The sequence below is a fragment of the Pithys albifrons genome, chromosome 22 (assembly GCF_047495875.1).
Source record: "Pithys albifrons albifrons isolate INPA30051 chromosome 22, PitAlb_v1, whole genome shotgun sequence".
NCBI classification, from domain to species: Eukaryota; Metazoa; Chordata; class Aves; order Passeriformes; family Thamnophilidae; genus Pithys; species Pithys albifrons.
The window spans coordinates 6,708,852-6,734,940 of record NC_092479.1 but is presented as its reverse complement, the minus strand read 5'-3'; the positions used below and the strand labels follow the sequence as shown (position 1 = coordinate 6,734,940).

Genomic DNA, 26,089 nt, shown 5'->3' with positions numbered 1-26,089 from the left:
TGGAGGTGAAAACCAGCTTTTAATCTGTTTTACAGCCACAGCTCCTGAAATACAACCTCAGTACCACTTTCTTATTTCCCCTCTCAGTCCTTCATTTACAAATCAAGCCCCTCCCAATCAACCCCCCAAAAATCACACTGATTACAAGTGCTGGTGTGAAAGAAAGGGACAACAAACCCCCCAAACCTCAGCCTATTGCTCTGGGAGCACCTGGGGAGGCACAAATTAAACACCAAACAGTCCCTTTCAGGAGAAGAGAAAAGTCCATTTCTGATGGTGAATGAACTGCCGTGGAGCTGGAGAAGCAGCAGCAGCCTCTGAAAGCAAAGCTGAGGGAGCTGGGAAGGGAAAGGCTCTTGGCCTGTTCAGAAGGATGCCACAGTCCCAGGGGGCACAGGAGATGCCAGGGCACAGGAGAGCTTTGCCCAGGATGCCAGGGCACAGGAGAGCTTTGCCCAGGCTGCCAGGGCACAGGAGAGCTTTGTCCAGGCTGCCAGGGCACAGGAGAGCTTTGCCCAGGCTGCCAGGGCACAGGAGAGCTCTCCTCAGGATGCCAGGGCACAGGAGAGCTCTCCTCAGGATGCCAGGGCACAGGAGAGTGAGCTTTCCCCAGAATGCCAGAGCACAGGAGAGCTTTGCTCAGGGATGCCAGGGCACAGGAGAGCTTTGCCCAGGCTGCCAGGGCACAGGAGAGCTCTCCTCAGGATGCCAGAGCACAGGAAAGCTTTGCTCAGGGGTGCCAGGGCACAGGAGAGCTCTCCCCAGGCTGCCAGGGCACAAGAGAGCTTTCCTCAGGCTACCAGGGCACAGGAGAGCCTTCCCCAACCTGCCAGGGCACAGGAGAGCTCTCCTCAGGATGCCAGGGCACAGGAGAGCTTTGCCCAGGCTGCCAGGGCACAGGAGAGCTTTGCCCCGGATGCCAGGGCACAGGAGAGCTCTCCTCAGGATGCCAGGGCACAGGAGAGCTCTCCTCAGGCTGCCAGGGCATAGGAGAGCTTTGCCCAGGCTGCCAGGGCACAGGAGAGCTCTCCTCAGGCTGCCAGGGCACAGGAGAGCTGTCCCCAGCCCAAGGGGCACAGCAGGGCTGGGGGTCCCTCCTCCCCCACTGCTGTTACGCTCCCAGGAACATTCCCATGAAGTCAGATCCGTTCTGGATGGTGATGGGAGCTCCTGCACTGTTGTCCACGAAGATGGAGGTGTATTGTCCAGCCTGGGGGGAAAGGGAAATAAATATCTGACACATTCCAGCTCCATGAAGCAACTCCTGCCCCTCTCTGGGGCTCCTGGATCTGCCCAAACATCAGCCTTGACTGTGTGTGAGGAATTTCTGCAGTGAAACTGCATTATAGGTTTGTTATTAATTAATCCTCACTGCAGTGGCATCTTTTTGGGTGAAAAAACTTGTGCTTTGCTTCAAGTTCCCTTCTGTGAGATGGGAAATGCAATTGGCACCTTGGCAAGGGCAGAGCTGGAAAAGCAAAACATTCTCATTTCTGGGGGGAAGGATATTTATTTCTGTGCCCTGAGATCACAGTGTGACTCTGCCCCAGGATCTCCCAGTCCCCCCAGGGGAGGCATTTCAGTTCATTAACACTGCAAAGAAGGTTCATCAAACCTTCCCCACCTCCTGAGGAGAGTTCAGCTTTCCCTGTGGATAATTCCAGGGCCTTCCCAGAGAAGCAGGGCAGGGATTCCCAGGGCCAAGGACTCACCTGCAGCTGCAACAAGCCATGGACGTAGATAGTGAAGATCTTGCTGTTGCTTTCCAGGCCAGCAATGACTTCCAAAGACCTGAACAGCAGCAAAAGAAAGATAATCAGGAGAAACCCCTGAGGCAACCACACCAGTTGATGTGGAATGGCAATTGTCCCACAGCCTCCCTAGAAATGAGACCATCTGTACTCAAGAGATGCCCTGTTGGCATTTGGAACTGTCCAAGGCCAGGTTGGAAGGGGCTTGGAGCAACCTGGGCCAGTGGAAGGTGTCCCTGCCCATGGCATGGGGTGGAATGAGATGACCTTTGAGGTTCTTCCCAACTCCAACCATTCCATGATGCCATCAGGAAAAAGCTGCCTTGAAAATAGAACAGGAGAACTTTGTCCTCACTGTGGTGTCTGATGGAAATCCTGCAGAGGACACAGGACAGGGAATTCAACACTCAGCTGGAGGGAGGAGCTGGAACCACCTTCTCTCACCTTCTCAAGGTCCTGTAGGGTCTATTCCCACCCTTGACCAGGTGCTAAATGCCCTTCAGATTGATCTACACACCAGTTGCCCCAGCATAATAGTCTATACTTGTTGTTCTGCACAGAGCTCCAGGACCTGTGCCAACAACAATCCATTTGTTTTCCAGGTGTGAAAGGCCTGTCCCACCTTAACAATACCTGCAGTGTGGGAAAGAACAAGTTCTGCTGCTGGTTTGGGGGACACAAAAATGAAAAACCAATCATTACACAGTTGTGCTTCAGCCAAAACTCAAGCAGAGCTCCCCATCACCCCCAGGCACTCCTCTTTCCTCACATCATGTCCTAAAGGCCCTCATATTCCTTGGAAGATGCAGGACAGCTGCTCCCTGTGGCATCCTCAGCTCCCAGAACTCCAGCTGAGCTCCCCTGGGCAGGATCCAGGGTGGGAGGAGGTTCCTGAGACACACCAAGGGCCAGCACAGCCCTGTGAGCTCAGCCCCAAAGCCCTGGCACAGCACAGAGCTCTGTGCCTGGCTGGTCCTTCCCTGCTGGTCCTTCACTGCTGGTCCCTCACTACTGGATTTTCATTGCTGGTCCCTCACTGCTGGTTCCTTCACTGCTGGTCCTTCACTGCTTGTCCTTCACTGCTGGTTCCTCACTGCTGGTCCCTCACTGCTGGTTCCTTCACTGCTGGTCCTTCACTGCTTGTCCTTCACTGCTGGTCCCTCACTGCTGGTTCCTCACTGCTGGTCCCTCACTGCTGGTTCCTCATTGCTGGTCCCTCACGGCTGGTCCTTCACTGCTGGTTCATCATTGCTGGTTCTTCACTCCTGGTTCTTCACTGCTGGTTCCTTCACTGCTGGTCCTTCACTGCTTGTTCCTCACTGCTGGTGCTTCACTGCTCGTCTTTCACTGTTGGTTCTTCACTGCTGGTTCTTCATTGCTGGTTCCTTCACTCCTGGTTCTTCACTGCTGGTCCTTCACTGCTTGTTCCTCACTGCTGGTGCTTCACTGCTCATCTTTCACTGTTGGTTCTTCACTGCTGGTTCCTTCACTGCTGGTTCCTTCACTGCTGGTTCCTTCACTGCTGGTTCTTCCCTGCTGGTCCTTCACTGCCTCCCCACTGCTGGCTGAGCTGGTTGTTTGGCCAGGAAAACCAACCCCTTTCCTCCCTTATTTTGTTTCCATGAAGGGGTTGCTGCTGCAACCCTGCAAGTTCCAACCTGCTGTTTGCAGGGGAATGATGTGAAAGGCAGGGGCAAGTTGGCCCAGGGAGAAGGAGCCACTTGGCACCAGCTCAGCTGAGGAGCTCAGTCTGTGTGTCATATCCTGCCAAAAGCCCGACTGGGGTGGGGACTTCCCATCATTAATCTCTTCTACTCCAACTGTCTCCTCTGCCTCCAGTTTCCATGCTGAGCCCAAAGCCCTGGGGCTGTCCCAGCTCCCTCCCAGCAGTGACTGGGTGTGCTGCCATCCCCGGGAATTCCACCAGCACGGTGGCAGCTCAGCCTGGGTCTGTCCTGACAGGTTCCCATCTCTCCACCCAGCTCCTTCCAGGTCCCTCACACTCCCCCCCACCACAGGAGGAAGAGGATTCTGCTGATTCTACTTTACTGTCCTTGCAGGACAACAAACTGTGACTCTGGAGAGCTGATGAGAACTCCAAGCCAGACATCAGAGGGCTTGATCTAAATGTTTAACATCTGGGTCAGCTCTAAGTTTAAAAACAGGGGTTTACTGACACAGTTCTGTGGAGAATGTAGCTGTAAATTCTTAGATGGCAAATTAATCTCCAAACATCCCAATAAACCTGCCAGTGCAGGAGGAGAGACACCCAAGGGTGCCAGCACCTAAAAAAAGTGTTCCTACAGCAGAGTTTTGCCCCCAGCAGAGGCAAATTCAGCATCATTCTCTCAGCAAGGTCCCCAAGGCAGCTGAGGCTGTGAGGAGGTGCCCCAAACCTGCCCATTCCTCTGTATCTCCCACCTGTCCATCCCTCCAACACTTCCACGGCAACACAGGGGAGATGTTGGGAGCCCTTCAGGAGGAGGGTGAGAGTCTGAAAACTGAGCTCTGGCATAAAGTTCAAGTGTTGCTCTCACTCTGTGTTAGTGTTGGCAGCTGAGCATTCAGCACCTGAAGCTGCAGTTCACTCACAATCCTCTCAATAGCTGCAATTTAGGAATATTATTTATATATTTAGGCAATCAAAGCAATATTTAGGTAATTAGCACTGAAAGGTTAAAACTCAGAATTAAAGAAACCCAGACAACCCCAAATCTCTCCCTCTCTCTGCAGAAAAGCTCCAGGAGCATTTCTCATGGAAAATCCACTGCTGGTGCCCCTGATTTCTCTCCCACTTGGTTGGAACATTGGCCCACCCGAGGGCAGTGCCCAGGGCCCCCCTGGAGCCACTCACGTGTATCGGTGGCACAGAGACTCGATGCAGATCAGCACCCGCACGTTGTCCCTGGCTCGGAGCTGCACTTTGCTCTTCAGCTCACTGTGGTCTGGGGGGAAAACACAACCACTGTCCCAACATCCCACACCACCAGGGGCTGGGGTTGGGCTGCTGAGGGACACCAGGAGCCTGGGGGCTTCTCTGCTGGGTTGGGCTGCTGAGGGACACCAGGAGCCTGGGGGCTTCTCTGCTGGGTTGGGCTGCTGAAGGACATCAGGAGCCTGGGGGGCTTCTCTGCTGGGTTGGGCTGCTGAGGGACATCAGGAGCCTGGGGGGCTTCTCTGCTGGGTTGGGCTGCTGAGGGACACCAGGAGCCTGGGGGGCTTCTCTGCTGGGTTGGGCTGCTGAAGGACATCAGGAGCCTGGGGGGCTTCCCTGCTGGGTTGGGCTGCTGAAGGACACCAGGAGCCTGGGGGCTTCCCTGCTGGGTTGGGCTGCTGAGGGACACCAGGAGCCTGGGGGGCTTCCCTGCTGGGTTGGGCTGCTGAAGGACACCAGGAGCCTGGGGGCTTCCCTGCTGGGTTGGGCTGCTGAAGGACACCAGGAGCCTGGGGGGCTTCCCTGCTGGGTTGGGCTGCTGAGGGACACCAGGAGCCTGGGGGACTTCCCTGCTGGGTTGGGCTGCTGAGGGACACCAGGAGCCTGGGGGGTTTCTCTGCTGGGTTGGGCTGCTGAGGGACATCAGGAGCCTGGGAGGCTTCTCTGCTGGGTTGGGCTGCTGAGGGACATCAGGAGCCTGGGGAGCTTCTCTGCTGGGTTGGGCTGCTGAGGGACACCAGGAGCCTGGGGGGCTTCTCTGCTGGGTTGGGCTGCTGAAGGACACCAGGAGCCTGGGGGGCTTCCCTGCTGGGTTGGGCTGCTGAGGGACACCAGGAGCCTGGGGGGCTTCCCTGCTGGGTTGGGCTGCTGAGGGACACCAGGAGCCGGGGGGGCTTCTCTGCTGGGTTTGGGGGTGGTGGGGACAAGAGGTGGGTTCTGGAGAAGCTGTCAGAAGCTCTGATGGAGCTGCTTTTCATTCAGGAGGGATGTAAGAGGGGACAAAGCTCCTCTGGAGAATCCTGGGACTGCAGGAACAGGGAAATCTCAGGGGTTGTGCAGGACAGGGCAGAGCTGAGCTGTGGCCAGGAGGTTCAGGGGCAAAAGGGTCGGGAGAAGGAGCAAAGGGGGTGAGAAGGAGCAGAGAAGCTGCAAGAACCCCTGAGATACAGGCAGTTAAATCAGTGATATCAATGCTGTTTTATTTTATTAGATCAAAACCTTATGTTGGGTTATTAATTTAGGCTTTAAACTGGGAATGGAGCTGGTGGTGGAAGAAAAGAATGGATTTGGGATGCTCAGGCCCTTTACTTGTCTGAGGCTGAACCTGAGAGATGGAGCCAAGCCCAGCCTGTGTCCATCACATTATCAGGGACAGGCACAGGCAAAAAGGTGCTGAAACCCAAGTGTCAACCAGCCCCAGGGTGGACCCAACACTGGCCAAGGCTGAGCCCACCAGGGATGGTGGGAGAGCCTTTGGAATAACTGATTTAAGGAAGGTGGAAATCTGTGCAAGCTGAAGAGAGGAGTGAATATGTGGGAGAAGAGATTCTCCAGGAGCTCCAGTGGAGCAGTGACAAAGCACAGCCCAACCTGCCCTCATGGGGCTCTGCACCTTCATGGTCATTTCTTCCAAAGCCTTTTGAGGGAGCCACAATTTCTGCACATGAACACATTTGGTCCCTGAACTTGTGCCCCATGAGGAGGGTTGATCTGTGTGGTGTGCACAGAGCTGCCAGTCTGTGCCAGGACCCAGCCCCAAGGACAGGGTCATGGTACCAAAGGGATATGTGCAGGCTGCTCAGTGGATTCAGGAGCTCTCCAGGACCCTCCCTGCCCTCTCAAGCAGCGTGGCCAAGGTTTCTGTGACAGCACTCACCGATGTGGACGTTGGCAGAGAACTGGTAGATGCCAGAGAGGGGGGCAGTGAAGCGCCCCGTGGCCAGGTTGAGGCCCGTGCCCCTCAGGAAGGCTCCTCTGGCCAGAGGCTGGGAGGAGAAAAGCAGAGTCTGAGTGAGTCCCATCACCCTCAACAGTTCCCTCTGCCCCTGGCAAAGAGCCATCTGAGCTGCAGGAGAACAGAGCTGGAAGCCCTGGCAAGGCTCCTGCCTCGTGCCCCAGAACCCACATCCCAGAGGGGCTCCCTCGTGCCCACAGAGGGCAAAATGATCCATATGAGACACAGAGATGCCCCTTTTGCTCATTGCTGGAGTCTTCTAACCCAGCCTGACTCAGACTGTGCTTACTGATCCCTGAGCTGGTCCTCACTGATCCCTGAGCTGGTTCTCACTGATCCCTGAGTTGGTCCTTACTGCATCCCTGTGCTGGTCCTTACTGATCCCTCAGCTGGTCCTTGCTGATCCCTGAGCTGGTCCTAGCGGCCTCCACTGATGTTCTGACACACAAATCTCCCTTTATTGGAGTCAAGAGGTCCCTGTTAGTCTCCAAACCCTCCTAGATGGGCCCAAGCACCATCCCCAGGCCTAACCTGGAGTCTTCCTCCCCATTTTTGGGATGCAAGGACAGACAAAACACTCCTCTGGGTCTCCAGAGGTTTTCTACCCACTCTGGGTCAAAATGAGATGGCTTTGATAGAGTTAAAGAGCAGCTCTTGGATTCTTAGAGATCCCATTTTAGTTTCATTTCATTCCAGGCTTGGCTCCTCCAGCACAGCCCAGCCCTGGTGAGGCAACAGGCAGCTTCTCCTCGTGGGGAGGAGGAGGCTTGGAATCAAACTCAAAGCACATTATCTGCCTCAGACTAAAATAAACTTTGCAAGAAATGTTTATTGTTTGTTTTGGCCTCTCTTGAGTTTGGCTGGAGCTGGGGAGAGGCTTCATGGGCCAAGAAAGCATGTTAGTCAGACTCTGCTTCCACCACAAGGGCACTCTGGGCACTGTGAATGTGTCCCCTGAGCCCTGCTGGGGAGGGTTGTGCCAGCCTGGGGGTGTGGGGCAGAGGAGCTGCCCAAGGCTGGCTCTGGGAGGGCACACACACAACTCTGTGTCCCCAAAAGCTCAGTAAGAGACCCCAACATCCAAAGGTGGCTCTGGGAGGGCACACACACAACTCTGTGTCCCCAAAAGCTCACTGAGTGACCCCAACACCCAAAGGTGGCTCTGGAGGGCACACACACAACTCTGTGTCCCCAAAAGCTCAGTGAGAGACCCCAACATCCTCTGCTGTGTCCCAAAACAGCCCCAAGTGCACTGAGGAACCTCAATACCCAAACCTGGCTCTGGGAAGCCACAAACACTCTGCTGTGTCCAAAAAACAGCCCCAAAATCTCAGTGAGTGACCCCAACACCCAAAGCTGGCTCTGGGAGGGCACACACACAACTCTGTGTCCCCAAAATCTCAGTGAGTGACCCCAACACCCAAAGCTGGCTCTGGGAGGGCACACACACAACTCTGTGTCCCCAAAAGCTCAGTGAGAGACCCCAACACCCAAAGGTGGCTCTGGGAGGGCACACACACAACTCTGTGTCCCCAAAAGCTCAGTGAGTGACCCCAACACCCAAAGGTGGCTCTGGGAAGGCACAAACACTCTACTGTGTCCCCAAAACCAGCCCCAAATACACTGAGTGAGTGACCCCAACACCCAAATCTGGCTGTGCCTTCCACACCCACCTGGCCAAAGGGGGCTGGGACACAGGGGACAAATTCCCAGCAGTGCTGCCACAGGTGCTGCTGCCCCAAAAGAGAAGAGGAACACCTTGGCTCAGGCACCACAGGGCAGTTTCTGCCTCCTCTTTCCTGTTCCTCACTGCCAGGAAACAGCAGCTTTCCCAGAGCAGGAGGAATCATTTCTGGGGTTTCTCTCTGAAAGCTGCACTCAGTGCTCTGCTCTGGTTGACAAGGTGATGATCCAAGGTCGGACTGGATGATCTTGGAGGTCTTTTCCAGCCTAAATGGGATTCTAAGATTCTGAATGTTTGGGTCTGGTGGTGTTTGGTAAAGGAGGAGAATGACTAACCTGCCTTTATTCAGCAGAGCCCAGGCAAGGCTCACAAAGAGGAATTCCCAGTCCTTGCCCACCAAGATTTAGGTCTAGTTTTAAATCTCACAGAACTACAAAGGTTTTCTGCATCAATATCCTGGTGAAGACACATCCCTGAAGAGCATTGCTGATGATTCCATGTGTGTAATGGGAATACAGGAATAATGAAGGGCAGAACAAGCAGACAATGATCTCCAGGTCTCTGTTCATCACTGGGCACTCCTTTGGGCCTGTTTGCACACACAGACACACAAACCCAGCTCTCTTTTCTTGTACACACACACACAGACATGACTTTTTTTTAGAATTTGGAATTTTAGACTAATTTTAGAATATAGACCTTCAGAATCATTTCCATTTTCTTGTGTGCACCCACACACTCAATATAACAGCTAACAACAAAGAGCCTGGATTCTGTTCTTGTGCTCTCCTACATCATAATTTTTGATAATTCTAGTCTTTATTTCCCCTGACTGAAAGGACAGATCCAAGCCCTGTATGTGCAGAACTGCACAGTTAATCCATTCCTTTCTTGTTCCTGTTATTAGCAGAATCAGCAACATAATTCCAAAACCACTGGCTGAGCATGGAAGGCAATTTCAGGCACCAGCAAATTACCCCTGGTAGAACATTCCTGTTTCTTCATGCCCTCTGTGGCTTGGTATTCTTGTGCCCACAGAAGGAGACAATGCAGGGTGAGGTTCCCTGGGCAGGATATTCCATGACCCCCCTGTGGCAGAGCTCCTGCTGCCTTTGTGCCTGGCACAGCACACTCAGCTGCTCCAGGGATTTGTTCCCAAGAAATTGGTTCTTTCAGGATTTCACACAAGGTCCAACCACTCTGTGCAAGATCAGCTTCTCCTCCTCAGTTCATCTCCTCCCCCTCCACACACTCTTTGCTGCCAGGGGGAAAACAGGAGCCAAGCCCAGAGAATCGGGATGTGACCTTTGCACTGGGAAGAAAAGTGTGGAATTCTCTGCTGTTAAAGCCCAGGGATGCACCACCTTCCTGAGCCAGCATTAAAATTCACCTTCAGCTCCACCTCGAGGCACTGGAGACCATGAGAAGCACTTGGGTCACCTTACATGAGGTGATTCCAGGACAATTCTGGGCCCCTGGAAAAACTCCACCTGCATGGCCTGTCAGAGGCTGCAGTCACTGCAATTCTTGCTGTGAAAAGCTGTTGCAAGAGGCCAAGGTGGGAAAGTTCAGGTGGGAGGAGCCTCAGGTGGGACAAACTTTAGGTGGGAGAAACCTCAAGTGGGAGAAACCTCAGGTGAGAAAAACCTCAGGGGGAGAAACCTCAAGTGGGACAAACCTCAAGTGGGAGAAACCTCAGGTGAGTAAAACCTCAGAGAGAGAAACCTCAGGGGGAGAAACCTCAGGTGGGACAAACCTCAGGAGGAGAAACCTCAGGTGAGAAAAACCTCAGGGGGACAAACTTCAGGTGGGAGAAACCTCAGGTGGGACAAACCTCAGGTGGGATAAACCTCAGGGGGGAGAAACCTCAGGAGGAGAAACCTCAGGGGGGACAAACCTCAGGGGGGACAAACCTCAGGGGGGACAAACCTCAGGGGAAGAAACCTCAGGGGGGACAAACCTCAGGTGGGAAAAACCTCAGGGGGGACAAACCTCAGGGGAAGAAACCTCAGGGGGGACAAACCTCAGGTGGGACAAACCTCAGGGGGGACAAACCTCAGGGGGGACAAACCTCAGGGGGAGAAACCTCAGGTGGGGACAAACCTCAGGGGGAGAAACCTCAGGAGGAGAAACCTCAGGGAGAGAAACCTCAGGAGGGACAAACCTCAGGGAGAGAAACCTCAGCTGGGAGGAACCTCAGCTGGGAGATACAGGAGGAAGAGATGAGAATTAAGGAGTGTTCCATGTTTCATCCCACACACCAAGGGAACGGTGAGACCAAGAGGGAGGGAATGTTCTTAGAGGGAATTCAGCAGTGAAGGATGACAAAGGCAATGAGAAAATCCTGGTGCTGAAGGTCAGAGTGACTCAGACACCCTCGAGTCACAGGACAGTGATAGTTCCTCCCACTCTCTCAAAGTGCCTTGGCCAAGCTCCAGCTCCAGGAGTTGGAGGCAATCCCTGTTATCTCACTGGGCAGTATCAAACTCTTGGCTCCCTCACACTGAACTGATGGAATGGTGGAATTATCTCCCTCTCCTTGCACTGTTTCAAGACAATGTTTCCACCTTTGCAGGAGCAGCCACTGTCTCCTTCTCTGCTGGATTCCCCTGGGTCAGGGCACAAGCCAAAACCAGACCCTTCTTGTCCCAGGCTGCAGGGAAGGGTTGGCACCCAGAGCCCTGCCAGCCTCCCAGCCCAGCTCTGTGCCAGGAGGGAGCTGGGCACAGCCCCCCAGAGCTGGGCAAGGAGCAGCCCACGCAGTTGATGCTGCTGAGATGTCTTTATTCACATTTTCCCTCTAATTAATGAGGCAGCACATCCCTCTGGCCCTGCCCACACCTCGGGAGCTGCCCTGCCTCGGTGCCAGCACCCACAGAGCTGGCAGACCCAGCATGGCTGGGCAGGATCCAGGAGAGCACCCAGTGCAGAACAAAACCACAGCTGGGAGAAGGGAGCAGGAAAGACCTCCAAGATCATCCACTCCAACTTTGGATCACCACCTTGTCAACCAGAGCACAGCACTGAGTGCAGCTGGGAGGGATCCACAGAATCATCAGTCCAACCCCAGACCCTGCATAGACACCCCAACAATCCCACCCTGTACCTGAGAGGATCATCCAAACCCTCCTGGAGCTCTGGCAGCCTTGGGGCCGTGTCCCCTGCCCTGGGGAGCCTGTTCAGTGCCCACCACCCTCTGGGTGAAGAACCTTTCCCTGAGACCCAATGAAACCCTCCCTGGCACAGCTCCAGCTGTTCCCTCAGGTCTTGTAATGGTCACAGAGAGCAGAGCTCAGTCTCTGTCCCTCAGGAGGAGCTCAGACCCCTGAGCTCTGCCCTCTGTCCCTTCTCCTCCAGCTGCACAAGCCAAGTGTCCTCAGCCTCCTCATAAACTTCCCCTCCAGACCTTTCACATGTCCATGTGCCACCTTTCTAAAAGCTTTATATCATTCTAACAATTTGGTTTCCCAAATTGCCCCAATATTCCAGGTGAGGCCAGCCCAGCACAGAGCAGGACAATCCCCTCCCTCGATGTCCCTGAGGACATGGTTGCCCTCCTGGCTGTGCCCACCCACCAAAAGGTGGTGCTGCACCCATGGCACCCAAGCCTGAGAGGAGTTCCTGGGATGAGACTCTCCCCCCAGGGGTGGGTCCTGCTTGGGGTTGAGCTCCCTCCTCACCGACTGGAAGTTCTGGAGCTCCACCAGTGTCTTCTTGTCCACGGTGACCTGTCCCTTCAGCTTGCAGTGGAATGCCTCCTCCACACGCCTGTGGGGTGGCACCTCCTCCAGGGAGAGCAGTAGAGGGGGCAGCTGGCTGGGCTGGGCTGGCACAGCCAGGGCTGCTCGGCGCTCCATGGCTTCTGAGGACACAAACACAGCAAGGCTCAGCTCCAGGGCCTGGCCCAGGAAGCCAAGGAGGTGTTTGCAGAGCCACCTCTTGACTTGCCCTGGTGCTTCCCAAAAGGACAAAGCTCTCATAGGCTTTACCTCTTAATATCTCCTTGAACTCCTGCAGAAGGACTTCTCTGGTGACTTCAGCTCCAGGGGCTCCTGGGGGTCCCTGGGGACCTGGAGGTCCTGGGGGGCCAACGAGGCCACGCTGAGGGAGTGACCAAAGGAAAAATTGTGAATTAGAACCAGGGACAGACCAAAAATCCTCTCAGCCATGAGGCAGATCTGCCCGAGGTGTCCCCTCCAACATCAGCTCAAACACAGACCCCAAACCGACTTTCTACCCAGCTGTGAATTCCAGCCCTTGGAATTTACTCATCTCTCCAGGTGGGAGGAGAAACTTTGCTCAGATAAACACTAAGTGGCTCCTCAAGCCCAGTGGGAAGCACCACAGACACCAGGCTGAGTTTGCTGCCTCAGTGTCTTCTCATGAGCATCACATTGGTGGCCTTTAAGCTGCTCATCTGAACTGGAATATCCACCTTGACATCATCAATGAGCACACACAGAGGTGTTTGCTGGGCTGGTAAAGAAAGAAAGAGCAGCATTTCAGATCCCTCCAAAGGTCAGCACACACCTTGGGGCTTTCAACCAGGAGAAAAAAAAAAGGAGCAAACTTGGAATCTGTTGTTCCTGTTCCCTCAGGAACCTGCAGGGGAAAGAAGTGCTGCCTGTCAACTGCCTGGGGAATAAAGGAAATCAGGAATGTCTGAGCAGTGGATTGAAGGTGCCCACGTGCTCAAGGCTCACTCAGCAGATGGTCAGTGGCTCTTCAATTTGAGATAAACCACTTGTCCACACCTTGATTTATTTATCCTTTGAGATTCTTGATCTAGGGGAAGGAAGAAAATTTGCAGAGGACAATTTGATTTCTGCAGAACAGAAAAACAAGCCACAAAGGCTGAGTGCAAGAACAGCTGGTCCAAAGCAAACCCAGTGTTAGAACCATAGAATTGATTGAGTTGGAAAAGACCTCCGAGATCATCAAGTCCAACCCTTGGTCCAACTCCAGTCCCTTTACCAGATCATGGCACTCAGTGCCACGTCCACTGTCACCTTAAACACCTCCAGGGATGGGGAATCCACCAACAGAGAATCACAGAATGGATTGGGTTGGAAAAGACCTCCAAGATCATCAAGTCCAACCCTGGGCTGCTGATCACAGTGGGGTTGGATCAAGACATGGTGGATTCTCACTCAGTGCCACATCCACAGAATCACAGAATGGATTGGGTTGGAAAAGACCTCTGAGATCATCAAGTCCAACCCTTGGTCCAGCTCCAGTCCCTTTACCAGATCATGGCACTCAGTGCCACGGCCAAGCTCAGCTGAAAAACCTCCAGGGATGGGGAATCCACCCCCTCTCTGGGCAGCCCATTCCAATGTCTGAGCACTCTCTCTGCAAAGAATTTCCTCCTGATCTCCAACTTCAATTTCCCCTGGCAGATCTTGAGCCCATCGTGCCCCCTTGTCCTATTGCTGAGTGCCTGGGAGAAGAGACCAACCCCCACCTGGCCAGAACTTCCCTTCAGGGAGTTCTAGACAGTTGCAGTGGAATTCCCACCCCTCATCTTCCAAAGTACAAAATACTTCATTAAAGACAACCAGTGGAAACTCTGCCCCTCTGGGGTGGGAAGTGAAGCTGTAGCAGCCAAAGCCCCCTGAGGAGCAGCCAAAGCCCCGTGAGGAACACCCAAAGCCCCGTGAGGAACACCCAAAGACCCCTGAGGAACACCCAAAGCCCCCTGAGGAGCACCCAAAGCCCCCTGAAGAGCACCCAAAGCCCCGTGAGGAGCACCCAAAGCCCCCTGAGGAGCACTCAAAGCCCCCTGAGGAGCACCCAAAGCCCCCTGAAGAGCACCCAAAGCCCCGTGAGGAGCACCCAAAGCCCCCTGAGGAGCACCCAAAGCCCCCTGAGGAGCAGCAGGAGGAGAAGAAGCAGCAGGAACCTACTAATTTCTTGTCTTTGCCTTTGCATCTCCTCTTGGAGGTGTTGCCGTCGTCGGGGCGGTGCACGAAGGAGATCCAGGTGCGCCGGGGGTCGGTGATCCGGGGGTCTGCAGCCTCCAGCACCTGCCCAGGGACAGGGGCACAGGTGAGACCATTGTCTGCCCACCACAGGCACTCAGAGGATGCCAAGTGTCCAGGCCAGACTCTTGTTTGCTGCCTGAAGCACAACCCCCATCCAAACGTGCACTGAGAAACCAGTAAGAGCCCAGAGCTCTGAGTGCCCCTCAGAGCCCCCTCTCTGCCAGCCCTCAGATGTGCCACAGCAGACCTGCCCACATGCCAGAGATTGTTCCCCACTGGCATCTGACATATCAGTTGGCTCAAAGCAGGAACAGGGATTAAAACACACGGAAAAGCTTGAAGTGCTCCCTAAGGTTCCAATCTCAGGCTGCAGAGGGACAAACCTGCACAAGGGAGAAAACACAGACTATTCACAGACCATTCTGAGCTGGGAGGACCCACGAGGATCAGTGAGTCCAACTCTTCAGTCAATGGCCCACACAGGGGATTGAACCCATGACCTTGGCATTATTGCAACCAAGTTTTAGCCAACTGAGCTAAAGGGAAGGGGAAAGGGAAGGGGAAAGGAGAAGGGGAAAGGGAAGGAGGAAGAGGAAGACCCTGAGATGAGCTCAGTTGGTTAAAACTTGGTTGCAATAACACCGAGGTCATGGTTTCAGTCTTCTATGTGGGCCATTGACTTAAGAGTTGGACTCATGATCCATGTGGGTCCTTCCAACTCAGAATAGTCTGGGATTCTGTGAAGGGAAGGGGAGGGGTGCTGGGGGTGAGATGGACAGGGCATAGGCTGCTCCTCAGCACTGCTGAGCCATCCCACACACACACACACACACCATTCTGAGCTGGAAGGACCCACGAGGACCATCGAGTCCAACTCTTCAGTCAATGGCCCACACAGGGGATTGAACCCATGACCCTGGAGTTATTACAACCAAGTTTTAACCAACTGAGCTGATCTCAGGGACAACACAACCCCCAGGGAGACACAAAGTCCATGTCAGGCCACAGAAAAGGGGCATTGGCACATTTAACCACCTTGCCCATTCCTGTGTCCTGCAAGTGGATTGGGAGCACAGAGAAATCCCCCAGAGGAGCTTTGGCACTGCCATGCCAGGTCTGGGTCCCTCCTGAGCAGGTTTGGGCAGAGGGGATGGCACTGAGGGCACTGAGCTCCTGCAGGTCTGGGTCCCTTCTGAGCAGGTTTGGGCAGAGGGGATGGCACTGAGGGCACTGAGCTCCTGCAGGTCTGGGTCCCTCCTGAGCAGGTTTGGGCAGAGGGGATGGCACTGAGGGCACTGAGCTCCTGCAGGTCTGGGTCCCTCCTGAGCAGGTTTGGGCAGAGGGGATGGCACTGAGGGCACTGAGCTCCTGCAGGTCTGGGTCCCTCCTGAGCAGGTTTGGGCAGAGGGGATGGCACTGAGGGCACTGAGCTCCTGCAGGTCTGGCAGCACATGTGGCACAGCTCAGACACTTTGGCTCTGCACTCAGTGCCCTGAGCAGTGCCAGGGACCCTGCAAGGTGCCTCCAGCGCAGCTGGGTTGGCTCCTTCCCTGTGCCAACTGGCTGCCCAAGTGCCACTCCTGAGGAGTTTTGATAACACTTCTACTGCCACTTATCAGAGCAGATTCCCTGGCATCAAACAGCAGAAAACAAACCCCCTTTGGAAGGCAGGGGAGGTGCCAACACCAGCAACACTTTTCCCTGAGAGCAGAGGATTGAATTTTAGCTGGGAAGAACATTCTGAGGGGAAAAGAGCAGAGTCTGTGACCTGCTGGGGAAAATCCATAGTAAAATAAAATAAAAATATAAAAAATAAAATAAAATAAAATAAAAATATAAAAAATAAAATAAAATAAAAAATAAAATTTAACCCCCAATAAATAAATAAATAAATAATTTAAAAAATAAAATTAAAATAAAATAAGTAAAATAAAATAAAATATAAAATATAAAATATAAAATAAAATAATAAAATAATAAAACTAACAAATAAATAAAAATAAAAAAATAAAATTAAGTAAAATAAAATAAGTAAAATAAAATAAAATATAAAATATAAAATATAAAATATAAAAAATAAAATTTAAAAAATTTAAAAAGAAAAAATAAAATAAAAAAGTAAAATAAAATAAAATATAAAAGATAAAATATAAAACATTAAAAATAAAATTGAAAAAATAAAAAATAAAATAAAATTAAATAAAATAAGTAAAATAAAATAAAATAAAATAAAATAATAAAATTAAATAATAAAATAACATAAAATAGCATAAAATAAAGTATAAAATATAAAATATAGAAATTAAAATAAAATATAAAATATAAAACATTAAAATAAAATAAAGTAAAATAAAATAAAATAAAATATAAACCAAAATAAAATAAAAAAAATAAAATATAAAATAAAATAAAATAAAATAAAATAAAATAAAATAAAATAAAATAAATACAAATCCCTCAGCAGTGGCTTGGTTAAATGACAAATCCCTGCCCAAGACAGTCCTGGCACTCCCCAGCTCCTCCATGCAGCACGAGGGTGATTGACAGCTCAAATGAATGTTCCATCCTGGTGGTGTTATTATTTAATTACTATGGCATGCATGAGCAATCCCAGCAAGAAGCTTCCAAGCCTCTGTTTTTGTTGGCAGCAGGAGCCTCCAGCAGGCAGAGGGACCTCGCAGCCAACTCAGGTATCGGTGGGGACCGAGGAGAGCCCGGGAGTCCCTGCAGGGGCACTGACCCTGCTGGGGGGTGTTTGCAGGGCAGAGACGTCCTGCAGGACTCAGGAGGGCTCCTCGTGGTGACTGCGGGGAAATCAGGCCTTGCTCCTTCAAACAGAATCAACAGAAGCTTTGCCAGAGCTTGTAATGAACTTCCAGTCAGATATTTCTCCATGACTTTGGGATCTGGACACAGTGGCACCTTCACTCCAGCAGAGTTGGTGACACTGGGGAGGAATCAGCCCAGTCTGTCCCCAGTTTCCCTCGCAATGAAGGACGAGCTGAGCTGGAATTCTGGGGCTGGGCACAAGAGAACCTGTGTGGGTCCCTCTGGCTCCAGGTGCCAGGACAGCACAGAGTGCCCAGGGACACCCAGGGCCAAGCCAGCAGGGAAGGAACCACCAGCAGAGTTTGCATCCTGAGAAGGTTCTGAATTGTAGCTGAACTTCCCTGATGTTCCAGGAGAGTGGGATCTAATCTGTATCTCTGCTAAAAACCAGTGGGAAAGGGATAAAAGTCATTCCAGAGTCTGGGTGGACAGATGGAAAGAGTCCCCACCAGCTGTGAGCACATCTGTGCACCCAAAAGCCTCTCAGGCGGGTCAGGATGGAAGGAAAGCATGAGAAGGTCCTAATTTGGGGAGAGAAAGCAGCTTTTCCACCTGCAATTAGCCAGAGATGTGCATGAAGAGCAGCCACCAAACCACTCCAGAGCAGGCCATGCCTAGAAAGTCACTGCCCTGCAAATCCTGCTCAGTTCCCTGTGAATTTGTCCACCTGGGAGTGAATTATATTTAAGAATTCTTTGCTGAATTCTTTGCTGAATTATATTTAAGAATTCTTTGCTGAACAGCTGAGCAGTTGCCAGGCACAAAATGGACTTGGACAAACCATTTCAGTTTATTTAATGCCCAATTCTCTGTTGTTACACCTGATTTCCACCAGCAAGAGCATTGTCAGCTTCATTAGGAAATTAGGAGGGAATTCTTTATTTCAGGAGCGTGTTTGACTTGGAACAGGGTGCAAAGGGGCAGAGCTCTCTTATTTTAGCATGAAAACCCTGCTAATAACTCCCAGCCCTACCCCCTTGTGGTTATTAATGAGATGTAAAACCAAGGGCCTGACCACTTGTGGCTTTCACAGATCTCTCAAGAATTTCCCCTTAGAGCACAAGTGTTAGGTTTGGTATCTCAGCCAAATCCAGAAGGGAATTCCTCCCTAAATTCCCACTGTGTTTAGGGATTAAAAATTCCCCTTCTCTCCTCTGAGCTTCTCCCTGAGCTCAACCACAAACCGTCCCACCCTTAATGAGTTTAACGAACCTCCTGGACTGGGTCATTCTGGGTGAGAAAACACGAGGTTTCCCACCAGGTTTTTACCATTATTTCACAAGGACTTGCTGGGATTCTGTGTTATTTATTCCAGCCCTGCTTGTCCATAATATCCCAGAGCAAGGCTGAAGTGATGTCACAAAACAGAAAAGAAGTCACAGGAAAGTTTTTCCCCAACACTTGTCAGGTCCTCAAAATCCTTCTCCCTCTTCCATGTGCAACCACACAATGATTCCCAGACTGAACTCTCTTCTCCCAGCAGAAAATAATCAGTGCTCTGAACCAGCTCCTGCTCCCAACTGGAAGCAAAGAACCTCAAAGAAATAAAATAAAATAAAATAAAATAAAATAAAATAAAATAAAATAAAATAAAATAAAATAAAATAACATAAAATAAAATAAAATAAAATAACATAAAATAAAATAAAATATAAAATAAAATATAAAATAAAATAAATAAAATAAAATAAATACAAATCCCTCTGCAGTGGCTTGGTTAAATGACATATCCCTGCCCAAGACAGTCCTGGCACTCCCCAGCTCCTCCATGCAGCACGAGGGTGATTGACACCAAGCCTTGGTGTCTGGCAGGGGCAGAATTCCAGAGGGGAGGGACATCCATAGATTGTCTACTTCATATCCACATAAATATCTCCAGGGGGTGTCAAGGATGGTGCAGAGCAATAGGATGAGGAGAAATGGCCATAAATCAGAACACAACAAGATCTACCTCAACATGAAGAGGAATTTCCTTCCATGGAGGGTGGCAGAGCCCTGGAATCAGGTGGGGGGTGTGGAGTGTCCCTCTCTGGAGCCATTCCCAACCCACCTGGGTGTGTTCCTGTGCCACCTGCTCCAGGTGAGCCTGCCCTGGGTGATCCCAGAGGTTCCTTCCAACCCAAACCATTCAGGGATTCAGGGATTCAACCCCCCCTGCTCTGAGCAGGTGAGCTAAAGCACCATGAGCAGGCAGGTGAAGGCAAGTCTGGCAAGTGGCAGCTGCAGGTGCTCAACCAAACCCTGTCAGAGGGAGAAGATGCAGCAGATTAAACCCTCTGTGCCCATCACTCATGGCCTGCTCTCTCTGTCACTCCATCTGTGTCAGAGAAGAAAACCCTCATGTGCTTGGCAAGCACATCACACTGTCAGCAGCTCAAAGATAAGACTGGAGAAAACCTATTTTCTTTAATAAATAAAACCCCCAACAGACTCACTATTTCCATGGAAATTCCAGGTTTATCAGATGTGAGACTTCTGCTTCCCTGTTTTAGCAGAGGTGTCACCACATGACTCATGGGCTGTGAATGCTAAAGGGGAGCTTTCTCCACTCCTAGTTTAAAAGAATTCCCAAGAGAGTCCTGTCCCAAACTGTTTTGCTTAATTAGGAGGAAAACTCATCTACCTTTTCAACAGCATGAAGAAAAATCACTGCTCCCAGCTCATAATTCACTGCCTGCTCCTTCTGCTCTGATAAACCTTCCAGTTGGCCACAGAGCCTTCCAAGGTAAACACAGCCTCAGTTTTTACTGCACAAGGCCACAAAAATTCCATCTCTCCTGTTCTGTGCTGAGGAGGATTAATGGGATGTGCTGCTGCTGCTTCACTTTCCTGGGCAGGGCATCCTCCCAGGAAACAAAATGCTCACACAGGCACCTCCAGGGCTCCAAAAGGTAAGTTTTGCACAGAGAACAACCTTCCACTAGATAAGGACACCTCAATTCCTCCCCTTGGTGAATATAAATTGGGATGGTTTGCTGTAAACTGCAATTTTCCCCCCCAGGAATGGTGGCAATTCCCAAGCACTGCATTTATAACTGGTGTAAAATCCTCCCTTATGCTGTAGAAATATGAAATACAAAGCAACATATAACCAGATTCCAAGGAGAAAAGCTCACCCTGCAGGATTTGGGAGGGATTCCCACCCCAGCCTGGGCTTGGCCCATCCCTCCCAAGCAGGACCTGCCTGAGCTGAACTCTCCAGCCCTTCCTGCAGCCAAACCTTTGCCATGGATATTCCCAAGCAAAGCATTTCAACACAGGAGCTGCAGCTCCCAAACCCTGCCAGCTGTAAGGAATGCCCACGAGCCTCTGTGCTCTCTGCCAGCCCCAATGGATCAGGATCCAGCAGGGCCAGTTCCTGCCTGTTTGCTGCAATCAGGACACATCCTGCTCGTGGCCCAACACACTTCACAGAGGGGCAAATTCATTCCAGAGCCAGCTCTGACCGAGCTGTGCTGGGTTTGTGTCCGGCCCCTCTGCGAGGGCAGAGAGAGGCAGTTCTGGGGAGGGCCAGAAGTGATGGATTAGCAGCACCTCAAGGATTTGGTGTGGCTGGCACAGAGCTCCAAGTGGCTGCTCCCAGGCCCTGGCCAATCCAGCTTTTCCAGGGTAGACCCTTTCCCCAGACCTGCCCAAGCTTAACCAATTACTGTCCCAGCAGCCTGAGTGGGATATTTGGGATGGCAGCCCGATTGTTGCAGCCTGGGCCATGCCCCAGTTGCTGGCAGGTTTGCTCCTCCATTGCTATAGTGACTGCCAGCACTAATGCTGCTGATCAAAGTCGTGTTTAGAGGTCACTCTGTCCTGACAAGGGACATTTTTGTGTCAGCAGAGGGGGGAGAGGCTGTGGGAGAGGGGACACTCCTTCCTCCTCAGCCCTGCAGGCTCCCTCCTGTTTCATCCTTCTCCTAACCCTAAAACCTGCTCTGAATTCTCTAAGCCCCTCTGCTATTCCCAAATATTCATCCTGAAGGATTCTGAGGGCTCTGTGACTGGAAGTTTTCTGGGTGATTCTCCCAAACATGTAACTGGAGGGATCCTCATCCTCCCCTGCCAAATTCCCAGCCACAGAGACACCCCCCCACACACACAGAGGCTTCACTGCCCACTTGGGCACCACCAGAACCCTCTGCTAGAGCCACAACCACCTCAAGCACAGCACCTGACCACACCAAGCTCTCCCAAGCTGCATTTTCAGCCACATTTCTTGTGGGAGGTGCAGTGCCCTGGCACTCTCAGCTGTTTATACTGTTGTGTTTGCTTAAGAAAGGTTTAAAATAACATCTCAGAGCTGAGAGTTTGCCTGCAAGACACACATTGATGTTCCAGCCTCGTTACTGTGGTAGCCCACTTGCTTTAATTTGAAGTTGTTTCTGACACTCTTCATACATTAGAACTCTACAATGTCTTTAATCAGCCACTCTGGGACTGGAACTCCAGTCATGTGTGTTCCAAAACAATCATAAATCTCAGTATTCCACTGTTTGCTCCACTAAGCCAGAAAATCAATCATGCAAAGGCAAAAGAGGGAACATTTCTCTCTAAAAATCAAAGAGCATTGAGCAAAGTTGCCTTGAATCCTTGGGGGAAAGGAACCAGCACGGCTGTGCTGGCACAGATAAGCTGTGCCAGGCACTGCCAACACACCAACACCCACCTTGGGATGCCCATGCAGCTCCTCACTGTTGGAGAGGGTCGTGTTGAAGGGCTCTGTGTACTGGTTGGGTTCCTTCTTCACCTTCCTCTCTCTCTTTGCTGCTGAAACCCTGAAGAGGCAAAACTGCTGGCAGAGTAAAGTTGCCACAAACAACCAAGTGCACCCCTTCATTTTGGCAGGGCAGGGAGGGGCCAGGCCAGGCAGGGCACAAAAACCTTCACCACCACTGAAGGGAGAGCCACAGATCTCTCTCTCCCTCTGCGAAAATAAAAAAGAACCAGGTGAGAAGGACTAAAGAAGCTCCTCTGAGCTCTGCAATGGCAGATGGACAGCAAAGGTGGATGTGCTGGTTGCTGGGAGATCTCTGTTCAAGCAGGACACATGGAAATGGTACAGATAAACTTGTTTAAAATCTGGATCCACTTGGAGGAAAGAGGTAAGTCCATTCAGCCTCTGGGAGCTTTACATAAATACAAGAGGCCCTGAAAAGTCCTGCCACCCACCTTGAAGGGTTTGCTCTCCCCTCTCTCCCCCCCTCAAGTGAGTCTTCAGACTCGTTTTAAATGCACTCAGCTATGAAACCTGGAGAAGTCAAACTGCTCTGGGCAACAGTTGCTCAGGCCAGAGGTGACAACACAAACTCATCAGGGGGCTCTGGTTGTTCCTCTTCACCAGGAGGTCTCACTTGGGAACATCGTGCTCAGTTCAAAGCAGGCTGGAATAGGTGCCATCCATTGCCCCTCCTCAGTGCCAAGTCCTCATCCTTCCCTTGCAGGATGCTGGAATTGTAATCCAAGGCTGCTCCTCACAAGGGGCTGGAAGCATCACAGCTCAGCCAAGGGCTCAGCCTTGGCAGGAGCAAAGAGATTTCTCAGATCACTGAAGGTAGAACAGGCAGCAGCAACGAGTCTGAGGGTGTCCCCAGGTCCATTGGGAACTGGGAAGGTTTTCCCCAGTGGAGCTTCTCTCCCTCCTCAGCTGAGTTCAGGGAAGGTTTTCCCCAGTGGAGCTTCTCTCCCTCCTCAGCTGAGTTCAGGGAAGGTTTTCCCCAGTGGAGCTTCTCTCCCTCCTCAGCTGAGTTTTTCCTCCCTTGTCTCTGCTGAGGAGCAGCAGGTCCTGGGGCTGTCAGGCTGGAGAACCTCGTGGCTTTTGCATCCTCTTCTCCCTCACACCAGGCAGGATTTCAGGGACCTCTGAGTGTCTGGTTTCTCCTGCTGCTCCTTTCCCCAGCTGCACTCTGGCAAAACCCTCCTCAGCTTGTGCTTTACCTCAGCAAAGAAGTGCTTCTTTCCTGAATGAGTTTCCATCAACTTCAAGAAAAGGGAGAAAAAAAAAAAAGAAAGAAAAAAAAAAGAGGAGGGATCACATTCTAATGAGCTGTCAAGCCTATTCTCTTCACATTCCTATTAGACTCCCTGATAAGTGGAGCTGGCCCGTGTGCCAGGCAGATTTAAATCAGTGCCCATTCCCTGCTCCCTCCCCTCAGCCCAGTCCTGTCCCTCCCCTTCATTATCTCGGAGAAATCACCATTTTTCTGGGAACTTTGGAGAGCTGCACAGGACTGTGTGGTGGAGCTCAAACTCTGTGGCTTGGAATGAGCACGTCACACACGAGGATCCAGCAGAATCCTGCCCGAGTTCCATGTGAAATCCTCCCCGTTTTCCCCCAGTTCTCATCACAGGGGGACTCACTGGGGGCTGATTCCTTTCCAGGGTGGGCTCTTTGGTTAAAAATCCCAGAAACCCAAAGTTTCCCCATCCCCTCCCAGCGTTTCCGAGGGGGATCTTGATGTGCTTGGACACTGCAAAGCTTTGCCTGTTCCCAAACACTCCTGTTCTTTCTACAGGAGCAGATGCAAAGATTTCCCTGGGGCTGAGCCACGAGTAAGTCCCAGAATGACAAAAGGTTGAAGATCACATCCTTTGAAGTCCTTTATATACCCAGCAGGCAACAGCTTTGCTTTATTTGGACAATTCTCTGTGCAATCCAAGTGATAATTGTCAGATCTCCCTTGGATTTTCAGCCAGGGTGGACCAGGAGCAAAGCTCCCTATTTGAGGGAAACTGAGGCACAAACAATCTGAGCTGCAAAATCCAGAGGCAGAGCAGAGATTTTCCATTTTTTCCCAGCATCTTTGGGGAGAAATGGAGTTTAGGGGAGAGAAAAAAGTGAGGTTACCCAGCAGCTCAAGAGTTAACAGCACATCACCCCTCCCCCAGCCAGCTCACATTCCATCAAAACTACGTGGCAGACTTTATTTGTTAATAATATTTAACTTTCTTTGGCGCCTTCTCATACTTAAGCCTCTTTTTTTCAGGTTAGTTGTAGACAAGCCATGAATTTGTAAAAGTGCACTTGATGACACATTAATAGGACAATCTGTCATATCGCAGCTAAACAGCCTGACAGCTCCACACACCGCGGCAGCGGCACAGCCAGGGCTGGAGCGGGGCTGGGCTGGGCTGCGGCGGCTCCTGGGGCTGCTGGAGCTCCTTCCCCAGCCCCGGAGGACCCTCCCCATCCCTGCAGCACCTTCTCCATGTCCCCATCCCTTCAGCACCTTCTCCATCTCTGCAGCACCTTTTCTATCTCTGCAGCACCTTCCCCACTCCTGCAGCACCTTCCACATCTCCCCAGCCCTTCAACACCTTCCCCATCCCAGCAGCAGCTTTTCCATCCCTGCAGCACCTTCCCCTTCTCCTCATCCCTTCAGCACTTTCCCCATCCCTGCAGCACCTTCCCCATCCCAGCAGCATCTTTTCCATCCCAGCAGCATCTTCCCCTTCTCCTCAGCCCTTCAACACCTTCCCCACCCCAGCAGCATCTTTTCCATCCCTGCAGCACCTTCCCCATCACTTCCCCATCCCTGGAGCACCTTCTCCATCCCTTCCCCATCCCTGGAGCACCTTCCCCATCCCTTCCCCATCCCTGGAGCACCTTTCCCATCCCTTCCCCATCCCTGGAGCTCCTTCTCCATCCCTTCCCCATCCCTGGAGCACCTTCCCCATCCCAGCAGCACCTTCTCCATCGCTGCAGCATCTTCTCCATCCCTTCCCCATCCCTGCAGCACCTTCTCCAGCCCTGGAGCACCTTCCCCATCCCAGCAGCACCTTCCCCATCCCTTCCCCATCCCAGCAGCACCTTCTCCATCCCTGCAGCACTTTCCCCATCCCTTCCACATCCCTTCAGCACCTTCCCCACCCCTGCAGCCAAATCCCAACACCAGATCCTCAGATTTGGGGGAAATCAATCCCAACTAATCCAAGATGAAATTATGGCTGGTCCAGCAGGACAAACTGGCTGTAGATACCTCCCAAAAACATCCTTTTTGGGCTGAAACAAGTGTCAGCAAAGCTGCTGCCTCCCCTCCAAGCCCTGATTTCCAACCTGTAGGAAATTCCTGCTCCTGTTCACATCCCAAGTGCAGCAGTTCCAAAGCACCCGAGTCTTGCCCACAACATCCAACTTCTATCTGAAAAAAAAAAAAAGAAAAATATAATAAAATAAAGTGTGATGTTGCACTTTGATAGCACAGCAAATCAGGGATCTCAGAGTGACTGGGAAGAAACTCTACAAGTCCCTGACAGGAGGTTGCACTCAAGTGGGGTTTGGGCTCTTCTCCCAGGTAATAACTGAGAGGAAATGGCCTCAAGATGCACCAGAGAAGGTTTAGATGGATATCAGGGAATTTTTTTTCAGGGAAAATGTTGGCAAGCACTGGAACAGGCTGCCCAGGGAAGTGGTGGAATCACCATCCCTGGAAATGTTCAGAAACCTTGTGGATGTGGCACTTGGAGACACAGTTCTGTGTTGTTGGTTGGACCTGATGATCTTAAAGGTCTTCTCCAACCTTAATAATCCCATGGTAGACAAACAGTTCCTTCCTTGAGCTCAGCACTCCTAACAGGAGTAGTTAGGAACAGAACAATGTCAATTCTGCAGGAGGAAAGTTTTCAAGCAGGGAAAATATTCTAAGAAGCCACACTAAGATTTCAAAACTGTGCAGGAACCCAAAGAAGTGTTTGCAAACACCAAGTGTGGGTAGAGCCAGAGAGGGAACTGAAGAGAAACTTGGGATCTGATCTTTCCATCTCCCCTTATGCAATTCACCTTTTACTCAAGATGGGCCTTCCCTAACTATGCCAGGAATAATATCCAAAGGGCAAAAGGGCACAAGCTGGGATTTCCCCAGTTATCTGTTGTGGAAATATGGAACAAGCCCTAAGCCTTGGCACAGGGATGGGGATTTTTGAACAGTTCAGTGGCTGACACACCCCCCATTGCTGCTTCATCAC

General features: G+C 51.5%; 1 protein-coding gene across 2 annotated transcripts; it reads right to left on the bottom strand.

Annotated features, from left to right (window-relative positions):
- On the bottom strand, positions 1 to 25,203 carry C1QTNF12 (C1q and TNF related 12). Of its 2 annotated transcripts, XM_071575612.1 has the most exons (9): positions 25,182 to 25,203; positions 21,795 to 23,104; positions 14,231 to 14,350; positions 12,314 to 12,425; positions 12,005 to 12,186; positions 6,563 to 6,671; positions 4,606 to 4,696; positions 1,713 to 1,791; positions 1 to 1,210 (listed from the first exon to the last, which is right to left on the bottom strand). In XM_071575612.1, the coding sequence occupies exons 2-9, from the start codon at positions 21,963 to 21,965 to the stop codon at positions 1,112 to 1,114; spliced, it is 963 nt and encodes a 320-aa protein (XP_071431713.1). In that variant the 5' UTR covers positions 21,966 to 23,104; positions 25,182 to 25,203; the 3' UTR covers positions 1 to 1,111. The 2 variants fall into 2 exon arrangements, with proteins under 2 accessions (XP_071431713.1, XP_071431711.1); XM_071575610.1 differs by lacking the exon at positions 25,182 to 25,203 and having other exon boundaries at positions 21,795 to 23,247.
- Between the last annotated feature and the right edge of the window lie 886 nt (positions 25,204 to 26,089).

Bases quoted from the DNA above. Each gene is read 5' to 3' on its own strand.
- C1QTNF12 (XM_071575612.1), bottom strand. From the start codon at position 21,965: ATGAAGGGGTGCACTTGGTTGTTTGTGGCAACTTTACTCTGCCAGCAG. The intron at 14,351-21,794 runs GTGGGTGTTGGT...GTCCCTGGGCAG, and splicing joins AGCTGCATGGGCATCCCAAG to GTGCTGGAGGCTGCAGACCC. The intron at 12,187-12,313 runs GTAAAGCCTATG...TTGTGTCCTCAG, and splicing joins GTTCAAGGAGATATTAAGAG to AAGCCATGGAGCGCCGAGCA.